General features: G+C 44.3%; 1 protein-coding gene across 4 annotated transcripts in view; it reads left to right on the forward strand.

The window, feature by feature from the left end:
- LOC139157862 (caspase-1-like) overlaps positions 1–27001 on the forward strand; it is a 41518-nt gene continuing 14517 nt past the window's right edge. The window contains exons 1-4 of one of the 4 annotated variants that reach the window (XM_070735053.1): positions 1–200; positions 3391–3447; positions 12380–12499; positions 25694–25793. In XM_070735053.1, the coding sequence (XP_070591154.1) occupies positions 25773–25793 (21 nt within the window). In that variant the 5' untranslated portion in view covers positions 1–200; positions 3391–3447; positions 12380–12499; positions 25694–25772. Of the gene's footprint in view, positions 201–3390; positions 3448–12379; positions 12500–13745; positions 13847–25693; positions 25794–27001 lie in introns of those variants that run through there. The other 3 variants (XM_070735057.1, XM_070735056.1, XM_070735055.1) reach the window with 3 other exon arrangements.

Genomic DNA, 27001 nt, shown 5'->3' on the forward strand with positions numbered 1-27001 from the left:
GGGGCTTTCCAGGATCCTCCCAAAGCGGTTGTGGCCGGCTTGCTCTTTTTTTTATCCTGTTCAATCCATGGGCGGGGAAAGGAAGCAATGGGTGGGATTTCTTCCACATCCACAATTGGCCAAAGTTAGAGCTGCTGCTGCGTTTTGACCTTTTTCCTTCCCCGCATCGGTGCCCGGAATCAGCTGAGGGATCATGGCAGGTAAAATCGGAGATACTAATCTCTAGCCTCTTTCCCGCCTTTTTGTTCTTCTTCTTAAAACCTTAAATCCTGAGGGGGCGGGAAGGCTGATTTGACTGTTTACTTATCGCTCTCTTCCGCTGGTTTTTTTTTTTAACATGGACTATGTCAGAACTGCCCCACTTCTGTATCTTGCAACGTGCAAAAAAAAAAAAAGGGGGGGGACTTTATTCCCAAACTGGGTTGCTTTCGCTGCCTTCCCGTGTCCAAGGGTCGGGATTTTAAATCCTGTCAGCCGCTGACAGGATCGTATATTAGAAAGTATCGAGGGAGAAGCTGGTTGCCAGGCATCGCAAGGGGGTGATTTCAGTAGCAGGAGTTTTGATTGATTGTTTTGAGATCGTTTCATAAGTTACTGGTTTTATTGCCCTTGTAAGGCTCCCAGACTTGCTTAAGTTGGCCGGTCATTCAAATCAATCAATCAATCAATCCTGTATGAGTAGGCAAACACACTTGCTTCCTCAGATATAGATTAACGTAATTCTCCCTCTACATCAGGGGCCTCCAACCTTGGCAGCTTTAAGACTTTTGGACTTCAATTCCCAGAATTTTTTTATTTTTATTTATTATTAGAGTTGGAAGGTATCTTGTAGGTCACCTAGTCCAACCCCCTGCTGGTGCCACTCTAGACAAATGGCAGTCCAATCTCTTCTTGAATGTCTCTAGTGTTGGAGCATTCATAACCTCCACAGACAGGCTGTTCCACTGGTTGATCGCTCTCACTGTCAAAAAGCTCTTCCTTATTTTAAGGTTGAATCTCTCCTTGGTCAGCTTCCAACCATTCCTTGTCTGGCCTTCTGCTGCTTTGGAAAACAGCCTGAGTGACCACCCCACCCATTGTGGCAGCCTCTCAAATATTTATAGACTGCGATCGTGTTCCTGCTGGATTTATATATATGTGTGTGTGTGTGTGTGTGTGTGTGTGTGTGTGTGTGTGTGTCACATGTTTAAGCTGAATTTGAAAATTAAGGGAGACTAGGATAGATCTATTTCGGCCTTATTTTGGCCTCATCAGCTAGCCATACCCATTGGGACTTGAACCTACAACCTTTGCCTTGTAATATATATATATATATATATATATATATTATATATATATAAATATATAATATTATATAATTATATAAATATTATATAATATATATTATATTATTATATATTATTATATTATATATTATATAAATATATATATAAATAAATATATAATATTATATATATATATATATATATATATATATATATATATATATATATATATATAAATAAGTAGCGAACTACCACTTGACTGCAGGATCCTACAACCAATTGTAAATACAAGCAGGCTGCCAATTGCCCGAATTGTAATCATATGAGCAAGGCCGCCATTAGGAATTTTGGGGCCCCATACAGCCTAAGTGTCTGGGCCCCCCACCGCCATTTTAAAACTACTGGCCCCTAAATCCCGTGCCATGCCACCATGGCCACACACCCTGGGCAAGCCCTCCCCCGGCCCTCTGAGGTCAAACACAGCCCTGATGTGGCCCTCAATGAAATTGAGTTTGACACCCCTGGCCTAGAGGCTAAATCCTATGACCAAGGGCTAAGAGAACCGAGTATGTTTAGCTCAACAAATAGAAAACTGAGGGGGAATATAATAGTAGTTTCCCTATCTTTAAAGGGCTGCCACAGAGCAGATGGCATCTATTTATTCTCCATGCCACCTGAAGGTAGTACAAGAAGCAATGGGCGGAACCTCACCAAGAAGAAATGCAATCTGAAAATAAGGAAAAACTTGGGACTGGGCGGCATATAAATAAATAAATAAATAAATCCCTTCTTTTTTATTAAAAGAAATTAATAATTTTAAAAAACCAAAATCTATTACTATTAAAACTAAAACAACCAGCAAAACTATTAATAAAAACAGGTGAGGGCTGGGGGTTTTTCTCTGTTATTATTTAAGTGCTTTTACAATATGCTTTAAATCAAGAGTCAGTTCTCTCTCTGTTTCTCTCTCTTTCCTGTCATTTTCTGCCTCAATCATTTTCTCATTTCTCTTTTTTTCTCCCTTCCTCTCTCATCTCTTTCTTTCTTTCTTTCTCTCTCTCTCTTTCTCTCTCTTGCTTTCTTCCTCTCTCTCACACTCTTCCTTCCTCTCTCATGTCTCTCTTTCTTTCTTTCTTTCTTTCTTTCTCTTTCTTTCTCTCTATCTCTCCCCCTCTTGCTCTCTCTCTCTTTTTCTCACATTCCCTCTCTTGTTTTCTTTCTCTCTCTCTCTTGCTTTCTCTCTCACACTCTTTCTCTCTTGTTTTCTTTCTCTCACTCTTTCTCTCTCTCGTTCTCTCTCTCTTGCTATTTCTTCCCACCCTCTTTCTCTCTCTCTCTCTCTTTCTCACTTTCTCTCTATCTTGCTCTGTCGCTCTCACTCTCTCTCGTTCTCCGGAGGCTGGCGAAAGTGATTTTCAATGTCGGGCGCGCGGGGAATGGGTGGAGTGCGCGCCGGCCCGCGCGCCCGACATTGAAAATCGCCTTCGCCGTCCCTCGCTGTGAGAACGCCTGCCCTGCCTCTCGTGCAGTGGAGGAGAAAGAGAGGCGGATCGGGCAGGAGGGGAGCAGCGGTGAGTAGTCAGGGGCGCGAGGGTGCTAGAGGCGCGGGGGGGTGGGGGCGGCCGTGGCTTCCTGCGCGCCCTTGGGAAAGGGTGCGCGGGGGGGCGTTTTGTGGTGCGCTGGCGCAGGCATGCGCAGCCTACAGCGAACGGTGCGGCTCAATGACTGCTGCGGGCGCCAGGGGGCCGGCACATGGTGGCGGGCCAAAACCGGCCCCCCCACATTTTTCAATTTGGCCGGGCCCCTGACCCCAGTACCAGTAGTACCGGCCTATCGGCGGCCCTGCATATGAGTGCAGAGGTTGTTCAACAAACCTAAATGTGAATGAAGGTCATAAGTCAATTGTTTCAAGGTGGTTGTAACTTTGAACTGATTAAGTAAAGAATTATTTATATGTCTCAGTAAAATTGTGATTTCAAGCCAGTGTCATAAATTTAGAAGTTTATGGTAACTTTGAACCGACATGAAAAGAATCCAAGTCAAGGCCTACCTGTATCTCAGTAAAGTTGTAATTCTTCAGGTCATTGTGATATATTTTTTAAAAATGCATTTGTTTTCCTTACAGACAAGAAGTTGGAATGGAGGGTGCAGTTAATAAACCATATAATAAACCAAATTAAAGGTGAGGAGGTGGAAGGAGTGAATGTGAAAGATAAGATGCAGACTTAAGCGAATATATACAAAGGGAATCTTAAAACATATCATCTATCTTTGGGCAAAATTACTGGCCTCTCCCTAATTTAGTTACTGTGGCCCAGAATCATGCCAAAGCTTTGCGTTGTGCCCCAAACTTTTTAGGGCTGTTTAGATTTAGCCATATTGGTGTAATAAATCATTTTAAAAGGAAACATTACCGTAAGATGATATTTTTCTGATTTTTTAGCAGCACATTCTCAAGAATGCTTCTATATACTAAGATATAGATACATGAAATTTGGGTGCCCTCCAATTTTTCATTAGTTTCATCATATCTTATTAAAAAAACCCTCTCCCTTAATTTTTTTTTCCCTGACTAGGACATTGGTGGCGAAACCTTTGGGCTTGGCGTTGTCAAAAATTCAGAAAAAGCCTAACTTGACAGGTAGTATGTCACAACTTCCCATTGGACCAAATAGAGACAATTCTTAAAATGTTGTTTGGGACAGATTGGTAGGCTTCAGTCTGGATGTTGCAGTGGGTAAGGAATGTATTCAGGCCCCTTTAAATTTTTCACTTTGTTTCATTGCAATTATTTGGTAAAAGCAAAGAAGTTCATTTTATTTCTCATTAATGTACACTCAGCAGCCCAGGGGAGAAAAACAGAAATGTAGATATTTCTGCCAATGTATTAAAAAAGACAAAGTGAAATATCAAATGATCATAAGTACTCAGAACCTTTGCTCAGTATTGAGTAAGAACACCCTTTTGAGCTAGTACAGCCATGAGTCTTCTTGGCAATGATGCAACCTTCAGAGACTGAGAGTTTCAGAGACTGAGAGGCTGAGCTGAGCTATCGAGCCAGCCAAATTGAAACAGCCAGACCCACCAGATACACTAAGCGGTCCCGAGACGCGGGAACACCGAATGGTGGGGGTGTTCGGCGTCAAAAGACCAGCCAAGTGGGGAACTGCAGGAGGAGGAGAGAGAGGAGACAGAGGGCTATGGGAAAACAAAGAGGCCAAGGAGGAGAGTACCACTATGACCACCAAAGGAGCATACTGTGGCTGCATAGAGGTTTGGATTGCCAATTTGACTATTGCTGGGAACACAACAGACTGGGCATGTCAATTTATGAGATCTATAGTAATGAGACTCTGCTGCAAAACTACTGGGAACCAACGGAGGGCCGACCAGTGCGGTTTGGAGGCACTGTAAGAGTGGATGGGACAAGAGAGAAGGAAGATCTGAAATCATCATTGACACTAAGGACTCTGAGAGACAGGGAAATTAATTTAATAACCAGCATACTTGGGATAAGGACGTTCTACCGCCCCTTCTCTGAGGAGTGGGGGAGATATAGAATGACTCTTGACTCTGAGCAATTTGTGACTTTACTACCTGAGACCTTGGTGCTGTTGTTATTTGCTGCTGACTGGGTTCATTTTAATCAACTGAATTGTTACACTATTACCTATATTTTATATATTCTATATTTTCTATTTGTATTTACTTCTTTTATTAGTATTTTAACTGTAGTATTTTAATTAATTGATTTATATTTTAACTAAATTATTGGGGGGGTGTTTTATTGATGGATAACTGGGATGGGCATAGGGTGTATGGAGCAAATGATTGGTATGGATGGGGCGGATGGGATGGGTGGGGTCATAGTATGGGTGAAATGAATGGGAGTGATGTAAATAATACACTTGGCCAACCCGGCGCTGGAGAGGCAGGAGGGGGAGGGGCGGCTATCTCTGGGGTGACAGAGGGTCAGGATATCTCAGTGCTGCTGGGGAGAGGCAGATATGGCGGGAGTCACGGAGCTAGCCGTTACAGGGGAAGGAGGGATCGTTGCTTAATAACGATCCCTTGTTCCGGCTCCGTGAGCTCAACCCAGAATACTGGTGATGAGTGTAAATCTGGCCCTGGGCTCAGGTTGCTGCTACTCAATGCCAGGTCGGTGGTAAATAAAGCTCTCCTCATCCGGGATTTGATCCTGGATGAGGAGGCCGACCTGGCATGTGTAACTGAAACCTGGCTGGGCCCAGAGGGAGGAGTTCCTCTCTCTGAAATTTGCCCAGCCGGGTTTCAGATATGGCATCAACCTCGACCCCGGGGAAGGGGGGGAGGAGTGGCTATTATAGCCAGGGAGAGCCTTTGCCTGCGTAGACTCGTTGCTCCGGAGATTGCGGGTTGTGAGTCCCTCCTGGTGAAGTTGGACTTAGGGGTTCAGGTGGGCTTGTTTCTCACGTACCTGCCTCCCAGCTGCGTGGCACAAGCCCTGCCTGTGCTGCTCGAGGAGGTAGCCGGGCTGGCGGTGGGGTTCCCTAGACTTATTGTCTTGGGGGACCTCAACCTGCCGTCGCTCGGCGAATCCTCTGGACTGGCACAGGAGTTCATGGCCACCATGGCAGCCATGGACCTGACCCAAGTAGTTCAGGGTCCGACTCATGAGGGGGGGCACTCACCCAACATGGTATTCCTCTCTGAGCAACTGAGTAATGGTCTGAGACTAAGGGGCTTAGAAGTGTTGCCTTTGTCATGGTCAGACCATTTTCTACTGCGGGAGGCGGAACCAATTAAGATGTTCCGCCCCAGACGCCTGATGGATCCAGAAGGCTTTCAGAAGGCGCTTGGGGTTCTTCCAGATACACTCATCCGCAGTCCGGCAGAGTCTCTGGCTGAGGCCTGGAACAAGGCGGCAGCAGAGGCCCTTGACCGTATTGCGCCGTTGAGACCTCTCCATGACGCTAGACCCCGTAGAGCTCCATGGTTCAACGAGGAGCTCCGGGAGTTGAAGCGCCAGAAGAGACGTCTAGAGAAGCGATGGAGGAAGAGTAAGTCCGAATCCGATCGAACACTTGTAAGAGCTTTTATTAAGACTTACAAAGTGGCGCTCAAGGCGGCAAGATGCGCGTATCATTCCGCCTTGATTGCATCAGCGGAATCCCGCCCGGCCGCTCTGTTTAGGGTGACCCGCTCCCTTCTTAATCAGGGGGGAGTTGGGGAGCCCTTACAGAGTAGTGCCGAGGACTTTAACACGTTTTTCGCTGATAAAATCGCTCAGATCCGGGCCGATCTCGACTCCAATTGTAAAACAGAGTCGACTGACAACAAGCCAGTCGAGGTGACTGGGGCTAAACGTCTTTGTCCATCTGTCTGGGAGGAGTTTGACTTGGTGACACCTGATGAAGTGGACAAGGCCATTGGAGCTGTGAGTTCTGCCACCTGTTCACTGGATCCGTGTCCCTCTTGGTTGGTTTCGGCCAGCCGAGAGGTGACACGGAGCTGGGCCCAGGAGATTACCAACGCTTCCTTGGGGAGGGGAGTCTTTCCAACACTCTATAAAGAAGCGCTCGTGCGCCCCCTCCTCAAGAAGCCTTCCCTGGACCCAGCCGTACTCAATAACTACCGTCCAGTCTCCAACCTTCCCTTCATGGGGAAGGTTGTCGAGAAGGTGGTGGCACTCCAGCTCCAGCGGTCCTTGGAAGAAGCCGATTATCTAGGTCCCCAGCAGTCGGGTTTCAGGCCCGGATACAGCACGGAAACTGCTTTGGTCGCGTTGATGGATGATCTCTGGCGGGCCCGGGACAGGGGCTTGTCCTCTGTCCTGGTGCTTCTTGACCTCTCAGCGGCTTTCTATACCATCGACCATGGTATCCTTCTGCGCCGGCAGGAGGGGTTGGGAGTGGGAGGCACTGTTCTCCAGTGGTTCTCCTCCTACCTCTCCGGTCGGTCGCAGTCGGTGTTAGTGGGGGGTCAGAGGTCGACCTCTAGGTTTCTCCCTTGTGGGGTGCCTCAGGGGTTGGTCCTCTCCCCCCTGCTATTTAACATCTACATGAAACCGCTGGGTGAGATCATCCAAGGGCATGGGGTGAGGTATCATCAATATGCCGATGATACCCAGTTATACATCTCCACCCCATGTCCAGTCAACGAAGCAGCGGAAGTGATGTGCCGGTGCCTGGAGGCTGTTGGGGCCTGGATGGGTGTCAACAAACTCAAACTCAATCCAGACAAGACGGAGTGGCTGTGGGTCTTGCCTCCCAAGGACAATTCCATCTGTCCGTCCATCACCCTGGGGGGAGAAACATTGACCCCCTCAGAGAGGGTTCGCAACTTGGGCGTCCTCCTCGATCCACAGCTCACATTAGAGAAACATCTTTCAGCTGTGGCGAGGGGGGCGTTTGCCCAGGTTCGCCTGGTGCATCAGTTGCGACCCTATTTGGACCGGGAGTCACTGCTCACAGTCACTCATGCCCTCATCACCTCGAGGCTCGACTACTGTAACGCTCTCTACATGGGGCTACCTTTGAAAAGTGTTCGGAAACTTCAGATCGTGCAGAATGCAGCTGCGAGAGCAATCATGGGCTTTACCAAATATGCCCATGTTACACCAACACTCCGCAGTCTGCATTGGTTGCCGATCAGTTTCCGGTCACAATTCAAAGTGTTGGTTATGACCTATAAAGCCCTTCATGGCACCGGACCAGATTATCTCAGGAACCGCCTTCTGCCGCACGAATCCCAGCGGCCAGTTAGGTCCCACAGAGTGGGTCTTCTCCGGGTCCCGTCAACGAAACAATGCCACTTGGCGGGACCCAGGAGAAGAGCCTTCTCTGTGGCGGCCCCGGCCCTCTGGAACCAACTCCCCCCAGAGATTAGAATTGCCCCTACCCTCCTTGCCTTTCGTAAGCTACTCAAAACCCACCTCTGCCGCCAGGCATGGGGGAATTAAGACTTCTTCTCCCCCTAGGCTGATACAACTGTATGTATGGTATGTTTGTACGTATGTTGGTTTTATACATTAGGGGGTTTTAAGTTAGTTTTTAGTATTGGATTTTTACTGTATATTGTTTATGACTGTTGTTAGCCGCCCCGAGTTTTCGGAGAGGGGCGGCATATAAATCCAATAAAATGAAAAAATGAAATGAAACAAGTTTTCCACATCAGGATTTGGGGATCCTCTGCCATTCTTCCTTGCGGATCCTCTCCAGTTCCGTCAGGTTGGATGGTGAATGTTGGTGGATGGCAGTGAAGGTCTGCTTGTCGCCAGCACTACCAGTACGCTCCTGGTGGCGTACGTGTGGTGCACATGGGCGCACATTTCAGCTCAAGATTCAGCTTCCTGATCATGCGCAGAAGCTGAATCTTGTGAGAGGACGCTCGCGTGTGTTAGATTTTGCCAATTTTGGGCGATTTCCTTGCTTCCATGCATGCGAGAAAGGAAAAAAGATGCCAAAAATTGTTAAATCTCGCACACTCAAGCGTCACCGCATGAGATTCAGCTTTCTGCGCAGAAGCTGAATCTCACACCGACTTGCGTGCACACCAACCGGTCAGCTGGAACTGGGTGCACAGCTCCATTTTTCCAACCAGGACTGCGCACCTGATCGTACCAGCTGCAGCCCAATAGTGGTATGCAGCCATTTCCAGGTCTTTCCAGAAATGCTCAATTGGATTGCGGTCAAGGCTATGGCTGGGCCAGTCAAGAATGCTCATAGAGTTGTTCCTTTGTTATTTTAGCTGTGTGCTTTGGGTCATTGTTTTGTTGGAAAGTGAACCTTTGGAGAGAGGGGCGGGGTCAAATGGCCGCGGCAGCACGGAGCCTCCCCGCTGTCTTGGGGTGGCTCCGAATCACCACTGTCTGGGGTTCTGGTCTTTCTGGACCAGACCCAATCTTCCCTAAAGGTGAGGTGATGCGGGGGACACTACTGGGAGTCTGTTTAGCGGTCGGCATACCCCACCAGGTGAACCAGTCTCGTCTCGTGCCAGCCGTTGTGTGAAGTCAGCCAGGCAGCCATGCGGAGAAAAGATAAAAAGATGTGCTGATGAGTGAAGATGGACGAGGGGATTTCAGGTCTTTTTCTCTGATTTTTATTCTCAACTGAGCTAAAACTGCCGGAAATGGAAGCGGAAGTGGCTATTTAGCGATGGGGTGAATAGCAAAAGGCTTCAGAATGTAGCAAATTGCCCCAGATTGGATTACTAAGAGGTTTAATGTTGTTGTTTTTTTAATTCAGATTTTTAAATTGGAGACTATATTTTTTCTTTTTGGAAGCTGTGTTTCTTTTTCTTGTATACATTAAATGAAGAGGAATATTTTACATTGGAAGATATGAAAGTGCCATCTTGTGGTTAGAGGAATTATTGCAAGCAGTCATTATAAAGATGTTTTTAACAGATGCTGGCCTTGGTGGAAGCGTATCTTATTTGTTTTGGCTACATATTTATGTTTATGAAGAAAGGAGGTCACTAGTTATGGTGTGGAAGGAAGGAACATTTGAGAGCTGAGATAGCTGAACTGAAGACACACTGGATAATATTACTTGAAAAGAGGCTTAAGGCACTATAAGGAATATGGATATGGAAAAATACAGATGACAGCAGTACTGTTAAAAAGTGGAAGAGGACTGAGCTTTACCACAAAGTTATAAATTATAAAAGAATAAGAATATGTAAATGATGAATTGGAATTACTAATGGTAAATTTAATTGGAATTTATTATGGAAAATATATGAGGAAAAGAAAAAAATGAATATAGAATGGGTGTTAAAATTTGGAAATATGGAGGGGAAATTAATGAACAAGAATTATGTGTTGTGTGTAACTATTTATTTATTTATTCTATTTTTATGCCGCCTTTCCTATTAGACTCAGGGCGGCTTACAACATGTTAGCAATAGCACTTTTTAACAGAGCCAGCATATTGCCCCCACAATCCGGGTCCTCATTTTACCTACCTCAGAAGGATGGAAGGCTGAGTCAACCTTGAGCCGGTAATGAGATTTGAACCACTGACCTACAGATCTACAGTCAGCTTCAGTGTCCTGCAGTACAGCATTCTACCTGCTGCACCACCCCGGCTCTATGTTCAATTAAGATCTAATGTAAAAAAAACGTCTTTAGAGATAAATAATGCTAAAATGGAATGGTTGAAAAAGAAAGAGAAAATTGAAAATGGTTATGATTTTTATGGATGATTAATATTTTTACTATTCTAATTGATTATTTGGATTATAAGACTACTATGTGATTTATAATGGTAAACAAAAACAGGAGGAAAGGGAAAACGGATGTAATAAAGTTATGATTATTAAAGAAGGATTAATATGGGAAAAACAAATACCGGTAGTATTGATTATGTTTATATTGGGCATGATAGCGGAAGATAGATAGAGTATGGAAGAGTTCTATTTTGGGAATGACAGTTAGATTAAATAGATCAGAGAAGATTATTACACTGGGTTCGACATATATAGAATAGGGAAGATACATAGATTAGGGAAAATATATAGATTAGGGAAGATTATCACACTGCAAATTGCAGTGAAATCAAATAGATTAGGGAAGATTATTACACTGGGAATGACAGTGATATATAGATTAGGGAAGACGATTACACTGGGTTTGGCAGTGGAATTTATAGATTAGGGAAGATTATTACACTGAGAATGACAGTAAAAAGTATATAGATTAGGGGAAATTACTATTGTATTGGGATTGATAGTGGAAGATACTTTTTGTGAAAAATAAATAGAAAATATGTTACACAATATTTATAATTTGTTAAATTAGAAATGATATATTTGTAAAATGAAAGGAATGATATAATGTTTAAGTACAGAAAGAAGAAAATATAATTTAAATTCTTAATAATAACCTTTCCTCCTCTGAGTATTGCTATTGTTATAATTAGATCAATGGTTTTTCTTGTTGTATGAAGAGAAGTAAAAATGGAACTTTCTTTGCAAACAGCAGTTATGATAAAATGAAGGTTTGAAAAGCAGGAATGAGATAAGTAAGAATATAAGAAATGGACTGAAGCATGACGGCATAGTTTTAGTAGAAAAAAAGCAAACAGCCAAGAGAAATTTTGATAGATAAATAGCATTTTGAACTCGAATGAAAGCAGAGAATAATTTTTGAAATCTGGATGATAAAATTAGAAAAGGAGGTAGCACAAGATGAATAATGTATTCCAAAATAAACCAAAAATAATTAGGAAACTTTGATTACAAATTTGGCAATTAATATTATATTTTATTGTATTTTAATTTGAAGGTATGTGAATTTGCATCTCTGTAAGGTGTGGAAAAACAATTAAAAAAATTATACCACCCACCCACCCCAAAAAGGAAAGTGAACCTTCAGCCCAGTCTGCAGAAATGTTTTTGTAACCTTGGCCAGATCTGTGCCTTGCCACAATTCTGTCTCTGATCTCCTTTGACCTCATGTTTGTCATTTTCTCTGACATGCACTGTTAGCTGAGGTCTTATACAGACAGGTATGTGCCTTTCCTAATCAAGTCCAATCAGTTTAATTAAACATAGCTGGACTCCAATGAAGGAGTAGAACCATCTCAAGGAGGATCAGAAGGAGATGGACAGCGTGTGAGTTAAATATGAGTGTATGAATACTTATGACCATATGATATTTCAAGGTTTTTAAAAAAAATAAATTTGCAGATTTATCTACATTTTGGGGGGGGGGGTATTTCCTGTCAAGATAGGGTGCTGAGTGTACATTAATGAGAAGTAAAATGAACTTTTTTTGCTTTTACCAAATGGTTGCAATGCAATAAAGAGTGAAAAATTTAAAGGGTTCTGAATACTTTCCGTACCCACTGTAATTTACCCACTAGGTTTCTAATTTGTATCTTGTAGGCTTTCCAGGAGACCAGCAATGTGGAAGAAAGGACTGATCTAAAGTAACTTACCCTCCACTACTGATGTTCATTTACCTCATTATTCTCTCTCACTTGAACCATGGCTTTCCACTTCAACATTAGTCACGTTTGATTTACAATAAAGGGAAAAGATTCTTTCTTTCTTTCTTTCTTTCTTTCTTTCTTTCTTTCTTTATTTATTTATTTATTTATTTATTTATTTATTTATTTATTTATTCTTAGAGTTGGAGGCCATCGAGTTGAACCCCCTGCCCAAGCTGGAACCCTATAGTACACCAGTCACGTGGCAGTTCAATCCTCTCTTAAAAACCTCCAGAATGTTGGAGTTCAGAACGTCCGCTGGTAGGTTGTTCCATTGGTTGATCGCTCTGACAGTCAGGAAGTTCCTCCTTATCTCCATGTTGAATCTCTCCTTGGTCAGCTTCCAGACGTTGTTCCTCATCCGGCCCTCTGGTGCCCTGAAGAATAAAGTGATCCCCTCCTCTCTGTGACATCCCCTCATATACTTGTAGACTGCATTTTTTAGGGACCTAGCAGCCCAGCAGTAGCTTTTTCTTTTATGTACACTGAGAGCATATGCACCAAGACAAATTCCTTGTGTGTCCAATCACACTTGGCCAATAAAGAATTCTATTCTATTCTCTATTCCAAATTCAGAGGACAACTCAAATTAAGATGGGACTACACTTTCACTGAATATCTTTAGGTGATAAGGAACTGATACCGACATTTCCCTTCTCTCTTCCAAATAAATTCCAGTTTTCCTTGGGTAGTTTATTCCTATATTTTGTCAGTAATATCTATCAAACTATTTGGCTATGCAATAGGGAAAGAGAAAATGGAGCCCTTTTCATACAACAGGCTTACTGGGTTCCTGAATTAACCCCTTTTCTGTGCTTATATAAAATAAAAAATCATAAATTAATCAAAATGTACAGTTTTTACATCGTAAGCTGGAAAAAACAAACTCACACTGACATTAGACCAGCTTAGCGTGTGGCACCAAGAAACTATCTGTGGCATTTAACTGATTTGTTAAATGTGTTTAGGAACAATATCTGAGTATGTATGTTGTGGTTCGATAAAAGAGTCCAGCATCACTTTTTTCACTCTCTGCAGAATCCCGTGTTAATTTAATAATACATAAAATCCACTTATTGTTCAGACTTTAAGGGTTATCTGGACAGAAAAAGTGAGCTAAGTAATCCAGCCTCTCCAGTGGGCATTTCTTTTGCCAGAAGTAAGCAAAACAAAAACAAAAAGTAGCGAACTACCACTTGACTGCAGGATCCTACAACCAATTGTAAATACAAGCAGGTTGCCAATTGCCCGAATTGTAATCATATGAGTGCAGAGGTTGTTCAACAATCCTAAATGTGAATGAAGGTCATAAGTCAATTGTTTCAAGGCGGTTGTAACTTTGAACTGATTAAGTCAAGAACTATTTATATATCTCAGTAAAATTGTAATTTCAAGCCAGTGTCATAAATTTAGAAGGTTATGGTAACTTTGAACCGACATGAAAAGAATCCAAGTCAAGGCCTACTGTATCTCAATAAAGTTGTAATTCTTCAGGTCATTGTGACAAGAAGTTGGAATGGGGGGTGCAGTTAATAGGGCAGCCTATTACCAGCGATCTCGCTAGCCTTCTCTTGGATTATCTGCACAATGAGATAATCGCAAATCAAGGTGAGGAGGTGGAAGGAGTGAATGTGAAAGATAAGACACAGAGTCAAGCAAGAATTTTTATTGATAATGTGAGGAAAAAGGGGCCTGAAGCTAGCGGTCTCTTCATTGATTTCCTCCTGATACGAAATATTTAATTAGCTAAACAACTGGATCTCCAAAGCTTTTCTACTGGTACTTGTGATCTTGTGCGCTGAATTTAGACAAAGGAATTCATATGAGACATTTGGGCAAAGAGAAGAACCGTTGCACTTACCTGAACGGTCTTCTCGCTGCACTGCAAGGAGAGTCCAACATGGGTTAATCTTCAGCCAAGCTGGAAGGGACTGAGTTAAAAATTAGCATAATTTACTGGTCCAACCCCCATGCTGCCCTTCCCGGGTCAGTCTTATAATAAAACGAAGTCATAGTGAAAGTAAACCAAAGAACTTTATTAATCAACTAACTTGAAATAACTCAAACTATGACAACCCTGAGACCCTGGGCCCAAACAGCCGGGTGGGTTTGGACTCTCCTTGCAGTGCAGCGAGAAGACCGTTCAGGTAAGTGCAACGGTTCTTCTCCACTTGCACTGCTTCGGAGAGTCCAACATGGGATATACCCAAGCTTAACATATTAGGGGGGGAAAGGCTGGACCAGGGGCGCAGTATCGGTGCAAACTCTCTGCAGTACTCTGCGTCCAAAGGCTGCTTCAGCAGAAGCGAAAGTGTCCAATCTGTAATGTTTAATGAATGTATTAGGTGTGGCCCAAGTTGCCGCACGGCAAATATCGTCAATCGGGGCCTGTGTCGTCCATGCCGCTGAAGTGGCTGCGCTCCTTGTTGAGTGTGCCGTGATGCCTCTTGGTATTGGTGCAGATCGTGATTTGTATGCCGTGATAATGCAGGAACGAATCCAGCAACTAATTGTCTTGGGCGAGACTTTACTCCCCATAGATGCTGGAAAGTAGGAGACAAATAGGGCCTCCGTCTTCCTAAAGGTATTAGTCCGTCTAATATAAAGTTTGATGGCCCGTCGAACATCCAACTTGTGCCATCTTAGTTCCAGTGGATGAGACCCCTGGGCACAAAAGTCCGGTAGCACAATGTCCTGAGATCTGTGAAAAACCGTGTTCACCTTAGGTAGGAAGGCAGGGTCTGGTCGGAGGACCACTCTGTTGGTGTGGAAGATGCATAAGTCCGATCGTACTGATAATGCTGAGAGCTCGGAGACCCTCCTTGCCGATGTGATTGCCGTGAGGAAAGCCGTCTTTAGTGATAACAGGCGCAGCGGTATTTCCCTCAAGGGTTCAAAGGGAGGCTCCGTGAGGGCCTGTAACACCAGTGGCAGATCCCATGTGGGGAAACGGTGTATAGTAGGAGGTCTGATGTTCGCTGCTCCCCTAATGAAATCCCGGATCCATGGGTGCTGGGAGATTGGAGTAGCAAAGTCCATCTTGAGTATTGTGGCAATAGCTGCCGTTTGTCTGCGAAGTGTATTCGGAGCCAATCCTTTATCCAGATCTGCTTGTAAAAACTCAAGAATCTGAATCACTGATGGTGACTGGGGGTCCTGATCACGAGCTCTGCAGAAGGAGCAGTAAGCCTTCCAGGTAGCTTGGTAAATCCGTGTTGTGGAAGGACGGCGTGCTGCCTGTATGGTGGATATCACCTTATCCGGGATCCGTTCCTTCCTTAACCTCTCCCCCTCAAGTGCCACACGGCAAGACTCCACCACTGGGGGTCTGGGTGGCAAATTGACCCCTGCATCAGTACCACTTTGTGATGTGGAATGCGCCAAGGGGGAGAAGCTGAAAGGTCCACGAGGTCCGCAAACCAAGGGCGTCTGGGCCAGTGAGGAGCCACCAGGAGAACTTCTGCTTGCTCTTGTAATAGTTTGTGTATTACCCTCGGTATTAGGCAGATGGGGGGGAATGCATACAGCAGACCCCTTGGCCACGGGCAGGTTAGAGCATTGATCTGTTCCGCTCCTGGTGATGGGAACCTTGAGAAGAACCTCGGTAAGTGAGTGTTGTGGCAGGTGGCGAATAGGTCCACCTCCGGAGTCCCAAATCTGCGCACAATGTCCCGAAAGAGATCTGAGCTCAGGCTCCACTCTGTCGGGTCGATAGTGGTCCGACTGAGCCAATCCGCCTGTATGTTGGAGGTGCCGGATATGTGCTCTGCTCGTAGAGATGCGAGATGTTGCTCTGCCCACCTGAACAGGGATTGAGATTCTCTCATCAGGCGGCCTGATTTCGTGCCGCCCTGATGGTTGATGTGTGCCCTGGTCGCCACATTGTCTGTAAGGATTAGTACATTTTGGCCCCTCACCAGGTCCGTAAAGTGTCGTAGAGCCAGGTGGACCGCTCTGAGTTCCAAGTAATTGATGTTGGGACATGTGAGGTCCTCTGGGCTCCATAATCCTTGGGCCATTCCTACCTCGGAATGAGCTCCCCAACCTGAGAGACTCGCGTCCGTAGTTATCGTCACCTCCTGTTGTAGTAGGAACGGTGACCCCTGATGTAGCGCTGACGACTTCCACCATGGGAGCGATCGGCGTACCTCTGGTGGAATTGACACCAATCTGGAAGAGTGGCTGGTCCGGTTCTGTTGAAAAGGAATGAGGAACCACTGCAGTGGTCTGGCATGTAGCCTGGCCCAGGGAACAATGTCTATGCAGGATATGAGAACTCCCAACAGTTGGGACAGAAACGCCAGTGTTACTGTACGGCTGCGTTGTAATTCTGTGATCAACGCCCTGACCTTGACCTGGCGGTCTGACGATAGGAAGACCTTGCCCTCCATGGTGTCTATGTTGGTACCTAGGTGCGGTAAATACCTGGTTGGTATGAGATGACTCTTCTGGTAATTGATTGAGAACCCCGCCTCCGCCAAGGTCTCTATAGTCTCTGACAGGTCGCGTCGTGCCCGACTGTGGCTGCTGGACAGTATGATGATATCGTCCAGATACGCCATCAGGCGTAGAGGACGTGTCCTTAGCTCTGCGGTGAGGATGTCCAATAACTTTGTAAAGGTCCTGGGAGCTGATGATAGGCCAAAGGGCATGGCCTTGTACTGAAAATGGTGGTTTTCGAAACAAAATCGGAGGTATTTCCTGGAATCTGGATGCACTGGGACATGGAGGTATGCCTCTTTGAGGTCTATTGACGTCAGCCAGTCCCGTTGACGTATAGCAGCTAGTATAGTCCTTAGAGAGTGCATCTTGAACCTGCGGTATTTTATATATAGGTTCAACTGCTTCAGGTTGAGGATGAGGCGGCAACCCCCTGAGGCCTTGGGTACTATAAACACTATGGAATAGTACCCCTGCTTCTCCTGGTGTGGTGGAACCTTCTCGATGGCCTTGATTTGAAATAGATGATGAATTTCTTGGTAGAGGAGGTTGCGCTTGTGATTGTTGGAAAGTACCGGGCACTCCAGAAATCTGTTTGGAGGGTTCAGGGCAAACTCCAGGGTGAGTCCCTGAGTTATAGTGCTTATGGCCCAAGTGTCGGTGGACATAGATGCCCAGGAGGCGGTGAAGTGCTGCAGCCGCCCCCCTATGGGAACTATGGTGGTAAAGTCATTTGTTCCTTCTAAAGCCTCCTCTGTTGGAACCTCGATAGGTCCTCCTTGATTGCTGGAACTGCCTGTTCCGATCTCCAAAGTTACCCCTGTCCCCTCTGTAGGACAGTTGGGAGTAGGACCCCTGTGAATATGATCTTCCAGCCTGGGGTGCAGAGGAGGAAGATTCAGCTCGAAAGGGCTGGCGCCTAAAATACGGGGCAGTGCGCCTTTCCTGCCTTCTGTAAGATCTAGGCATGACCTTCTTCTTGTCCTTGTCCTCCACAAGGACCTTGTCAAGAGCTTCTCCAAATAACTTTGACCCATCAAATGGGGCTGAGGCTAAACGCCCTTTGGATTTGGCGTCAGCTTGCCAAGTCCGGAGCCAGAGCAATCGTCGGGATGATTGGTTTGCTGCTAGAGCTCGTGAGGAGAAACGAGATGCGGACAGAGTGGCATCCGCTGAAAATTCCGCAGCAGCCAGCAACTTATTAAGGTCCTGTCTTAAGCGACCCTCTTCAGGTCCCAGCTTCGAAAGCATTTCCTGGAGCCAAAGGACCGAAGCTCTGTTAAAAAATGAGGCTGCCGAAGCTGCTTTGAGGGCCCATGCCGACATCTGGTGAGCTTTTTTATTTATTCCCTCAGCCCTCCGGTCTTCCGGTTTTAGGCCGTCTGCCACATCGGAAGGGACTAATGCATTAGATACTAGTGCTGCAATTGGAGCATCTACTGATGGAAATTCAAGTAACTTTTCCAATTCCGGCTCAAATGCGTAAAACTTACGCTCAGAGGCTGTTGGTCCCAGAGCGGCTGCTGGATATTGCCAAGGCCTCTGTACATTGTCCAGAAAATTTTTTGGGGCTGGTATCAATTCAGCATCCTTTGGATCTCCGTGAGCACTCTCGAGGCCGGAGGAGGGGCTGAGGCTGGATCTGTGGGCTTCTCAGGGGTGCCCAAAGCCACAGTCAACTTTGCCTTATTGAGCAGTACACGAAAGATAGCGGGCCTAAAAAGGCCTGTATACACTGGTGGTTCTGGGGGTGCCCCTTCATCCTCAGACAGGCCATCATCTGGCTCTGATCCCTGTCCTCTGAACACAGGGTCTTCAAGAAATGAATCATGCGCAGGTGACGGGGGGGCTGGAGCTGCCCAAATATTCCTTTGCAGAGAAGGAGGAGGAGGGTGTGGAGAGGGAGGTGGTGCACTCGCCGTGTATTGTTGCACCCCCGCTGCTATGCCATGCGAATATGCTGAAGCGATCATATCCTGCAAGGCTGGTGGTAGGCGTTGCCAGGTATCTGGAGATGATCTGAGCCCCGCAGCTGTTGGGGTGAATGTGGCAGTAGGCAATGGTTGAGGTGCCATGTGCCATGCAGGAGAAACAGAGGGTGGCCTGGCAACCTCAGGCCTTATGGGTTCTGCCACCTGGGATGGGCCCCCGAACCTATCTGGAGACCAGTCCCTGTCTGTGGCCAAGCCACTTCCCTCTGGGAGTCTTGGGGGGGTCCCAGTTATCATGCCCCCACTCTGACCTGGCACTGAAGAGACAGCGGTATTGCATTGCTTCTGAGCCTCAAGTTGCTCCTCCAATGCTTTAATTCGGCGCTCGGCCTCTCTTAGTCCAGATGATGATTGAGAGGTTTTTGACTTTGCCTTTGAGGAGTGAGTCTTCTCCTTGGCTTTTGCTGTTGAGGGCTCTGCTGTCCCCTGCTGTGGAAGATCAGCCATTGGGGAATTAATTCCAAGCCTCCGCAACGCAAGGGCAGAGCAAAGAACTTTTTCTGTTGTTATAACAAGTATTACCAAGCGAAAAATGGCCACCGCTGCTCTTTTCCTGTGTAACAGGAAATCCGGTCTCTTTTCTGCCTCTCTAGGCATCAAGCCGGAAATCGGCTGCTCCAAAATGGCGGCCCCCTGTGTGCCGCGCCATCTTCTAATGGCCGTTCCCTCACGTAGCCGTCTCAGGCGGCAAAAGGGAATCGTCGGATTCATTCCTATCCCGGGCGGCGTTTTTTGGGCGGGAAATTCAAATTCCTGCTCGCCCTGGCCCAACTTGGTATAAAAACGCCTTGCCCTGAGGTATGGCCACGCAGGCCGGGGACCTCTACCGATGGCGGTTTGTGGCGGGAGATTTGAATCTCCTGTTGCTGAGTCCAAAGAAACCGCTCCAAGGACGGTATGGCCGCGCAGGCCAGGGACCTCCATCTCCGGTAACACCAGTCTTGGGAGCTGTACCCACGCAGGGAAGAGGCTCCGACCTGGGGAAGACAATCTAGGGCAATACTCCACAGAGCAGGGGCCCAATCACCTCAAGGTGAGCTGCTCCATGATTCTGAAATAGAAACAGAAAGGAGAAAAATTCATTAAGCACATTTTATAATTAAAACAGATAAGTACACAATTAAAGTCACATAAATCAATTAAAACCAAATAAGGTAAAAACCAAGTAAAACTACTCCTAGACTCTAAGAGTCCTAGGAGGAAAAACTCATGTGTCCCTACACTATGACTGAGTTTTTTAGACTGACCCGGGAAGGGCAGCATGGGGGTTGGACCAGTAAATTATGCTAATTTTTAACTCAGTCCCTTCCAGCTTGGCTGAAGATTAACCCATGTTGGACTCTCTGAAGCAGTGCAAGTGGAGAACATAAAAGTTTTATTCTCTCTGAGTTAAAAAAAAAAAGATTGGCCAAGCATGGTAACTCCTCTGTAAGGAAAAAACACCTAACAGAAGCTAAATGCAGGTTATTATGCCCTAATGAAATACCTCCCATTCCCCCATCAGCTATCCTGACAGGTGGGTCACAGCCTATCACAAAGATACACAAAAATTCCTGCCTGATATGATACTTTTTCCTTACTTTCCCATTGCTAATTCTAATATTCCCTTGTCTGGCATACAATAGATGATTCATTACTATCCTCCTGCTGGCTTATCAAGGTCACAGGCTTCTTGAGAAACAGTTATTCTTGGTATGAGTTTTATCTACTAAAACAAAATGTAAGCAAATATGTACAAAGGGGATTTTCCACCCTCAATCTTACAACATATCTATCTTTTGGCAAAATAACTGGCCTCTCCCTAATTTAGTTACTGGGGCCAGAATCATGCCAAAGCTTTGCGTTGTGCCCCAAACTTTTTAGGGCTGTTTAGATTTAGCCATATTGGTGTAATAAAGCATTTTAAAAGGAAACATTACTGTAAGATGATATTTTTCTGGGTTTTTTAGCAGCACATTCTCAAGAATGCTTCTATATACTAAGATATAGATACATGAAATTTGGTGCCTTCCAAGTGTTAATTAGTTTCATCATATCTGATTTAAAAACCACGCTCCCTTAATTTTTTTTTCCCAAACTAGGACATTGGTGGCAAAACCTTTGGGCTTGGCGTTGTCAAAAATTCAGAAAAAGCCTAACTTGACAGGTGGTATGTCACAACTTCCCCATTGGACCAAATAGAGACAATTCTTAAAATGTTTGGGACAGATTGGTAGGCTTCAGTCTGGATGTTGCAGTGGGTAAGGAATGTATTCAGGCCCCTTTAAATTTTTCACTTTGTTTCATTGCAATTATTTGGTAAAAGCAAAAAGGTTCATTTTATTTCTCATTAATGTACACTCAGCAGCCCAGGGGGGGAAATAGAAATGTAGATATTTGTGCAAATTTATTTAAAAAGACAAAGTGAAATATCATATGATCGTAAGTACTCAGAACCTTTGCTCAGTATTGAGTAAGAACACCCTTTTGAGCTAGAACAGCCATGAGTCTTCTTGGCAATGATGCAACAAGTTTTCCACATCAGGATTTGGGGATCCTCTGCCATTCTTCCTTGCGGATCCTCTCCAGTTCCGTCAGGTTGGATGGTGAATGTTGGTGGATGGCAGTGAAGGGTTGCTTCCTGCGCAGAAGCTGAATCTCACACTGACTTGCGTGCACGCCAACCGGTCAGCTGGAATTGTGTGCACAGCTCCATTTTTCCAACCAGGACTGCGCACCTGATCGTACCAGCTGCAGCCCAATACTGGTATGCAGCCATTTTCAGGTCTGTCCAGAAATGCTCAGTTGGATTGCGGTCAAGGCTATGGCTGGGCCAGTCAAGAATACTCATAGAGTTGTTCCTTTGTTATTTTAGCTGTGTGCTTAGGGTCATTGTCTTGTTGGAAAGTGAACCTTTGGAGAGAGGGGCGGGATCAAATGGCCACGGCAGCAGGGAGCCTCCCCGCTGTCTTGGGGTGGCTCTGAATCACCACTGTCTGGAGGTTCTCTTCTTTCTGGACCAGTTCCAATCTTCCCTAAAGTTGAGGTGACGCGGGGGACACTACTGGGGGTCTGTTTAGCGGTCGGCATACCCCACCAGATGAATCGGTCTCGTCTCGTGCCGGCAGTTGTGTGAAGCCGGCCAGGCAGCCATGAGGAGAAAAGATAAAAAGATGTGCTGATGAGTGAAGACGGACGAGGGGATTTCAGGTCTTTTTCTCTGATTTTTCTTCTCAACTGAGCTAAAACTGCCGGGAATGGAAGCGGAAGTGGCTATTTAGCGATGGGGTGAATAGCAAAAGGCTTCAGAATGCAGCAGATTGCCCAAGATTGGATTACTGAGAGGTTTAATCTTATTGTTTTTTTAATTCAGATTTTTAAATTGGAGTCTATATTTTTTCTTTGTGGAAGCTGTGTTTCTTTTTCTTGTATACATTAAATGAAGAGGAATATTTTACATTGGAAGATATGAAAGTGCAATCTTGCCTCATGGAAACCTGTCAGGAACCAAAGAGAAAATTGAAAATGATTATGATTACAGTGATACTTCGTCTTACAAACGCCTCGTCATACAAACTTTTCGAGATACAAACCCGGGGTTTAAGATTTTTTTGCTTCTTCTTACAAACTATTTTCACCTTACAAACCCACAGCCACTACTGGGAGGCCCCACCTCCGGACTTCCATTGCCAGCAAAGCACCCATTTTTGCGCTGCTGGGATTCCCCTGAGCTCCCCTCCATGGGAAACACCACCTCCAGACTTCTGTGTTTTTGCGATGTTGCAGGGGAATCCCAGCAGTGCAAAAACAGGCGCTTCACTGGCAACGGAAGTCCAGAGGTGGGGTTTCCCAGCGAGGGGAGCCTCAGTGAAATTGCAGCATCACAAAAACACAGAAATCCAGAGGTGGGGTTTCTCATGGAGGGGAGCCTCAGGGGAATCCCAGCAGTGTAAAAACGGGTGCTTCGGCTGGCAAAAGGGGTGAATTTTGGGCTTGCACGCATTAATCGCTTTTCCATTGATTCCTATGGGAAGTATTGTTTCGTCTTACAAACTTTTCACCTTAAGAACCTTGTCCCAGAACCAATTAAGTTTGTAAGACAAGGTATCACTGTATTATGGATGATTAATATTTTTAATATTCATATTGATTATTTGGATTATAAGACTACTATGTGATTTATAATGGTAAGCAAAAACAGGAGGAAAGGGAAAAGGGATATAATAAAGTTATAATTATTAAAGAAGGATTAATATGGGAAAAACAAATAGCGGTATGTATTAATTATGTTTATATTGGGCATGATAGAGGAAGATAGATAGAGTATGGAAGAGTTCTATTTTGGGAATGACAGTTATATTAAATAGATCAGGGAAGATTATTACACTGGGTTCGACATATAGAATAGGGAAGATACATAGATTAGGGAAAATATAGAGCCGATGACTCTAAAGTGTGCAATAGGGTTGATATTCCTGGAGGGGTCTGTAATATGGTAAATGATTTAGCTTTACTAGATAAATGGTCAAAGCAATGGAAACTGCAGTTTAATGTTTCCAAATGTAAAATAATGCACTTGGGGAAAAGGAATCCTCAATCTGAGTATTGTATTGGCAGTTCTGTGTTAGCAAATACTTCAAAAGAAAAGGATTTAGGGGTAATGATTTCTGACAGTCTCAAAATGGGTGAACAGTGCAGTCAGGCGGTAGGGAAAGCAAGTAGGATGCTTGGCTGCATAGCTAGAGGTATAACAAGCAGGAAGAGGGAGATTATGATCCCGCTATATAGAATGCTGGTGAGACCACATTTGGAATACTGTGTTCAGTTCTGGAGACCTCACCTACAAAAAGATATTGTCAAAATTGAACGGGTCCAAAGACGGGCTACAAGAATGGTGGAAGGTCTTAAGCATAAAACGTATCAGGAAAGACTTAATGAACTCAATCTGTATAGTCTGGAGGACAGAAGGAAAAGGGGGGACATGATCGAAACATTTAAATATATTAAAGGGTTAAATAAGGTCCAGGAGGGAAGTGTTTTTAATAGGAAAGTGAACACAAGTACAAGGGGACACAATCTGAAGTTAGTTGGGGGAAAGATCAAAAGCAACATGAGAAAATATTATTTTACTGAAAGAGTAGTAGATCCTTGGAACAAACTTCGAGCAGACGTGGTAGATAAAACCACAGTAACTGAATTTAAACATGCCTGGAATAAACATATATCTATCCTAAGATAAAATACAGAAAATAGTATAAGGGCAGACTAGATGGACCAGGAGGTCTTTTTCTGCCATCAGACTTCTATGTTTCTATGTTTCTATTAGGGAAGATTATCACACTGCAAATTGCAGTGAAATCAAATAGATTAGGGAAGATTATTACACTGGGAATGACAGTGATATATAGATTAGGGAAGACGATTACACTGGGTTTGGCAGTGGAATTTATAGATTAGGGAAGATGATTACACTGAGAACGACAGTGAAAAGTATATAGATTAGGGGAAATTACTGTTGTATTGGGATTGATAGTGGAAGATACTTTTTGTGAAAAATAAATAGAAAATATGTTACACAATAATTATAATTTGTTCAATTAGAAATGATATATTTGTAAAATGAAAGGAATGATATAATGTTTAAATATAGAAAGAAGAAAATATAATTTAAATTATTAATAATAACCTTTTCTCCTCTGAGTATTGCTATTGTTATAATTAAATCAATGGTTTTTCTTTCTTGTTGTATGAAGAGATGTAAAATTGGAACTTTCTTTGTAAATGGCAGGTATGATAAAATGAAGGTTTTAAAAGCAGGAATGAGATAAGTAAGAATATAAGAAATGGACTGAACCATGACAGCATAGTTTTAGTAGAAAAAAGCAAACAGCCAAGAGAAATTTTGATAGATAAATAGCATTTTGAACTCGAATGAAAGCAGAGAATAATTTTTGAAATCCGGATGATAAAATTAGAAAAGGAGGTAGCACAAGATGAATGATGTATACCAAAATAAAACAGAAAAATAATTAGGAAACTTTGATTACGAATTTGGCAATTGATATTATATTGTATTTTAATTTGAAGGTATGTGAATTTGCATCTCTGTAAGGTGTGGAAAAACAATAAAAAAATTATACCACCCACCCACCCCAAAAGGGTAAGTGAGCCTTCAGCCCAGTCTGCAGAATTTTTTTTGTAACCTTGGCCAGATCTGTGCCTTGCCACAATTTTGTGTCTGATCTCCTTTGACCTCATGATTGCCATTTTCTCTGACATGCACTGTTAGCTGTGAGGTCTTATACAGACAGGTATGTGCCTTTCCTAATCAAGTCCAATCAGTTTAATTAAACGTAACTGGACTCCAATGAAGGAGTAGAACCATCTCAAGGAGGATCAGAAGGAGACGGACAGCGTGTGAGTTAAATATGAGTGTATGAATACTTATGACCATGTGATATTTCAAGGGTTTTTTAAAAAATAAATTTGCAGATTTATCTACATTTCTGGGGGGGGGGGGGGGGGTTCCTGTCAAGATAGGGCGCTGAGTGTACACTAATGAGAAATAAAATGAACTTTTTTTGCTTTTACCAAATGGTTGCAATGCAATAAAGAGTGAAAAATTTAAAGGGGTCTTAATACTTTCCGTACCCACTGTAATTTACCCACTAGGTTTTTAATTTGTATCTTGTAGGCTTTCCAGGAGACCAGCAATGTGGAAGAAAGGACAAGCTCTTCAAATCTATTCTCTGCCATTCTCTCTTTAAGGTTGCTTAATTTTCTGAATGTTTTAGATCTGCTATGGCAGTGGAGTTAATAAGCTAGAAGACATATTCTTTCTCTCGGCCCAGACTTGCTAATTGCTGATTTTTGTTCCTATTGGAGCTGACAAGAAAACCAGTGTCCCTGTGATGTGCTACAATTCCCAATGCCCTTCTGATGGGCTGCTAAGGACTGTAATTTAAAGATCTGACTCTGGCTCATGTGATATTTAATAATTTACTGTGCTAAAAAAGCTGAATCTGCTGTTCACCTTTCTTCCAAGCTCCAATTGGCCAAGATGTCCAGTGCCTGAAATCTAAACACGGGTCAAACTTTGTCCTCAGAATGTATTTCATCAAATAATGAATAATGAAGGCACTGAGGTGAGTTGGCAGACCTAGTTAGATCTATTCAAGACTTGAGATTTAATATTTCACTTTATTGCATGCAGCCACCACTGTATAGGTAAGCCACAGATGTGAACTAAAGATTCATCTTCGTAGCAGAATTTTTAACATATCTTAAATTCTCCTCATTCAGGCTTTAGAAATATTATCTTGATTTGTTTCTAAAGCAAAACAATAATAATGCTGGGAGTCCTCTGTTTTTTCATATCTAACATAAATATTTATTTATTTATTTATTATTTATTATTTAGATTTGTATGCCGCCCCTCTTCGCAGACTCGGGGCGGCTCACAACAGAATACAACAATTCATGACAAATCTAAATTATAATTTAAAATATTTTTAAAAACCCATTTACTAAGCAAACATACATACAAACATACCATGCATAAATTGTATATGCCCGGGGGAGATGTCTCAGTTCCCCCATGCCTGACGACAAAGGTGGGTTTTAAGGAGCTTACGAAAGGCAAGGAGAGTAGGGGCAGTTCTAATCTCTGGGGGGAGTTGGTTCCAGAGAGTCGGGGCCGCCACAGAGAAGGCTCTTCCCCTGGGGCCCGCCAACCGACATTGTTTAGTTGACGGGACCCGGAGAAGGCCCACTCTGTGGGACCTAAGCGGTCGCTGGGATTCGTGCAACAGAAGGCGGTCTCGGAGATATTCTGGTCCAGTGCCATGAAGGGCTTTAAAGGTCATAACCAACACTTTGAATTGTGACTGGAAATTGATTGGCAACCAATGCAGACTGCGGAGTGTTGGTGAAACATGGGCATACCTAGGTAAGCCCATGACTGCTCTCGCAGCTGCATTCTGCACGATCTGAAGTTTCCGAACACTTTTCAAAGGTAGCCCCATGTAGAGAGCATTACAGTAGTCGAACCTCGAGGTGATGAGGGCATGAGTGACTGAGCAGTGAGTCCCGGTCCAGATAGGGCCGTAACTGATGCACCAGGCGAACCTGGACAAACGTCCCCCTCGCCACAGCTGAAAGATGGTTCTCTAATGTGAGCTGTGGATCGAGGAGGACGCGGAAGTTGCAGACCCTCTCCGAGGGGGTCAATAATTCCCCCCCCAGGGTGATGGACGGACAGATGGTATTGTCCTTGGGAGGCAAAACCCACAGCCACTCCGTCTTATCTGGGTTGAGTTTGAGTCTGTTGACACCCATCCAGGCCCAACAGCCT

This window comes from Erythrolamprus reginae, chromosome 1 (assembly GCF_031021105.1).
Source record: "Erythrolamprus reginae isolate rEryReg1 chromosome 1, rEryReg1.hap1, whole genome shotgun sequence".
NCBI lineage: Eukaryota > Metazoa > Chordata > Lepidosauria > Squamata > Dipsadidae > Erythrolamprus > Erythrolamprus reginae.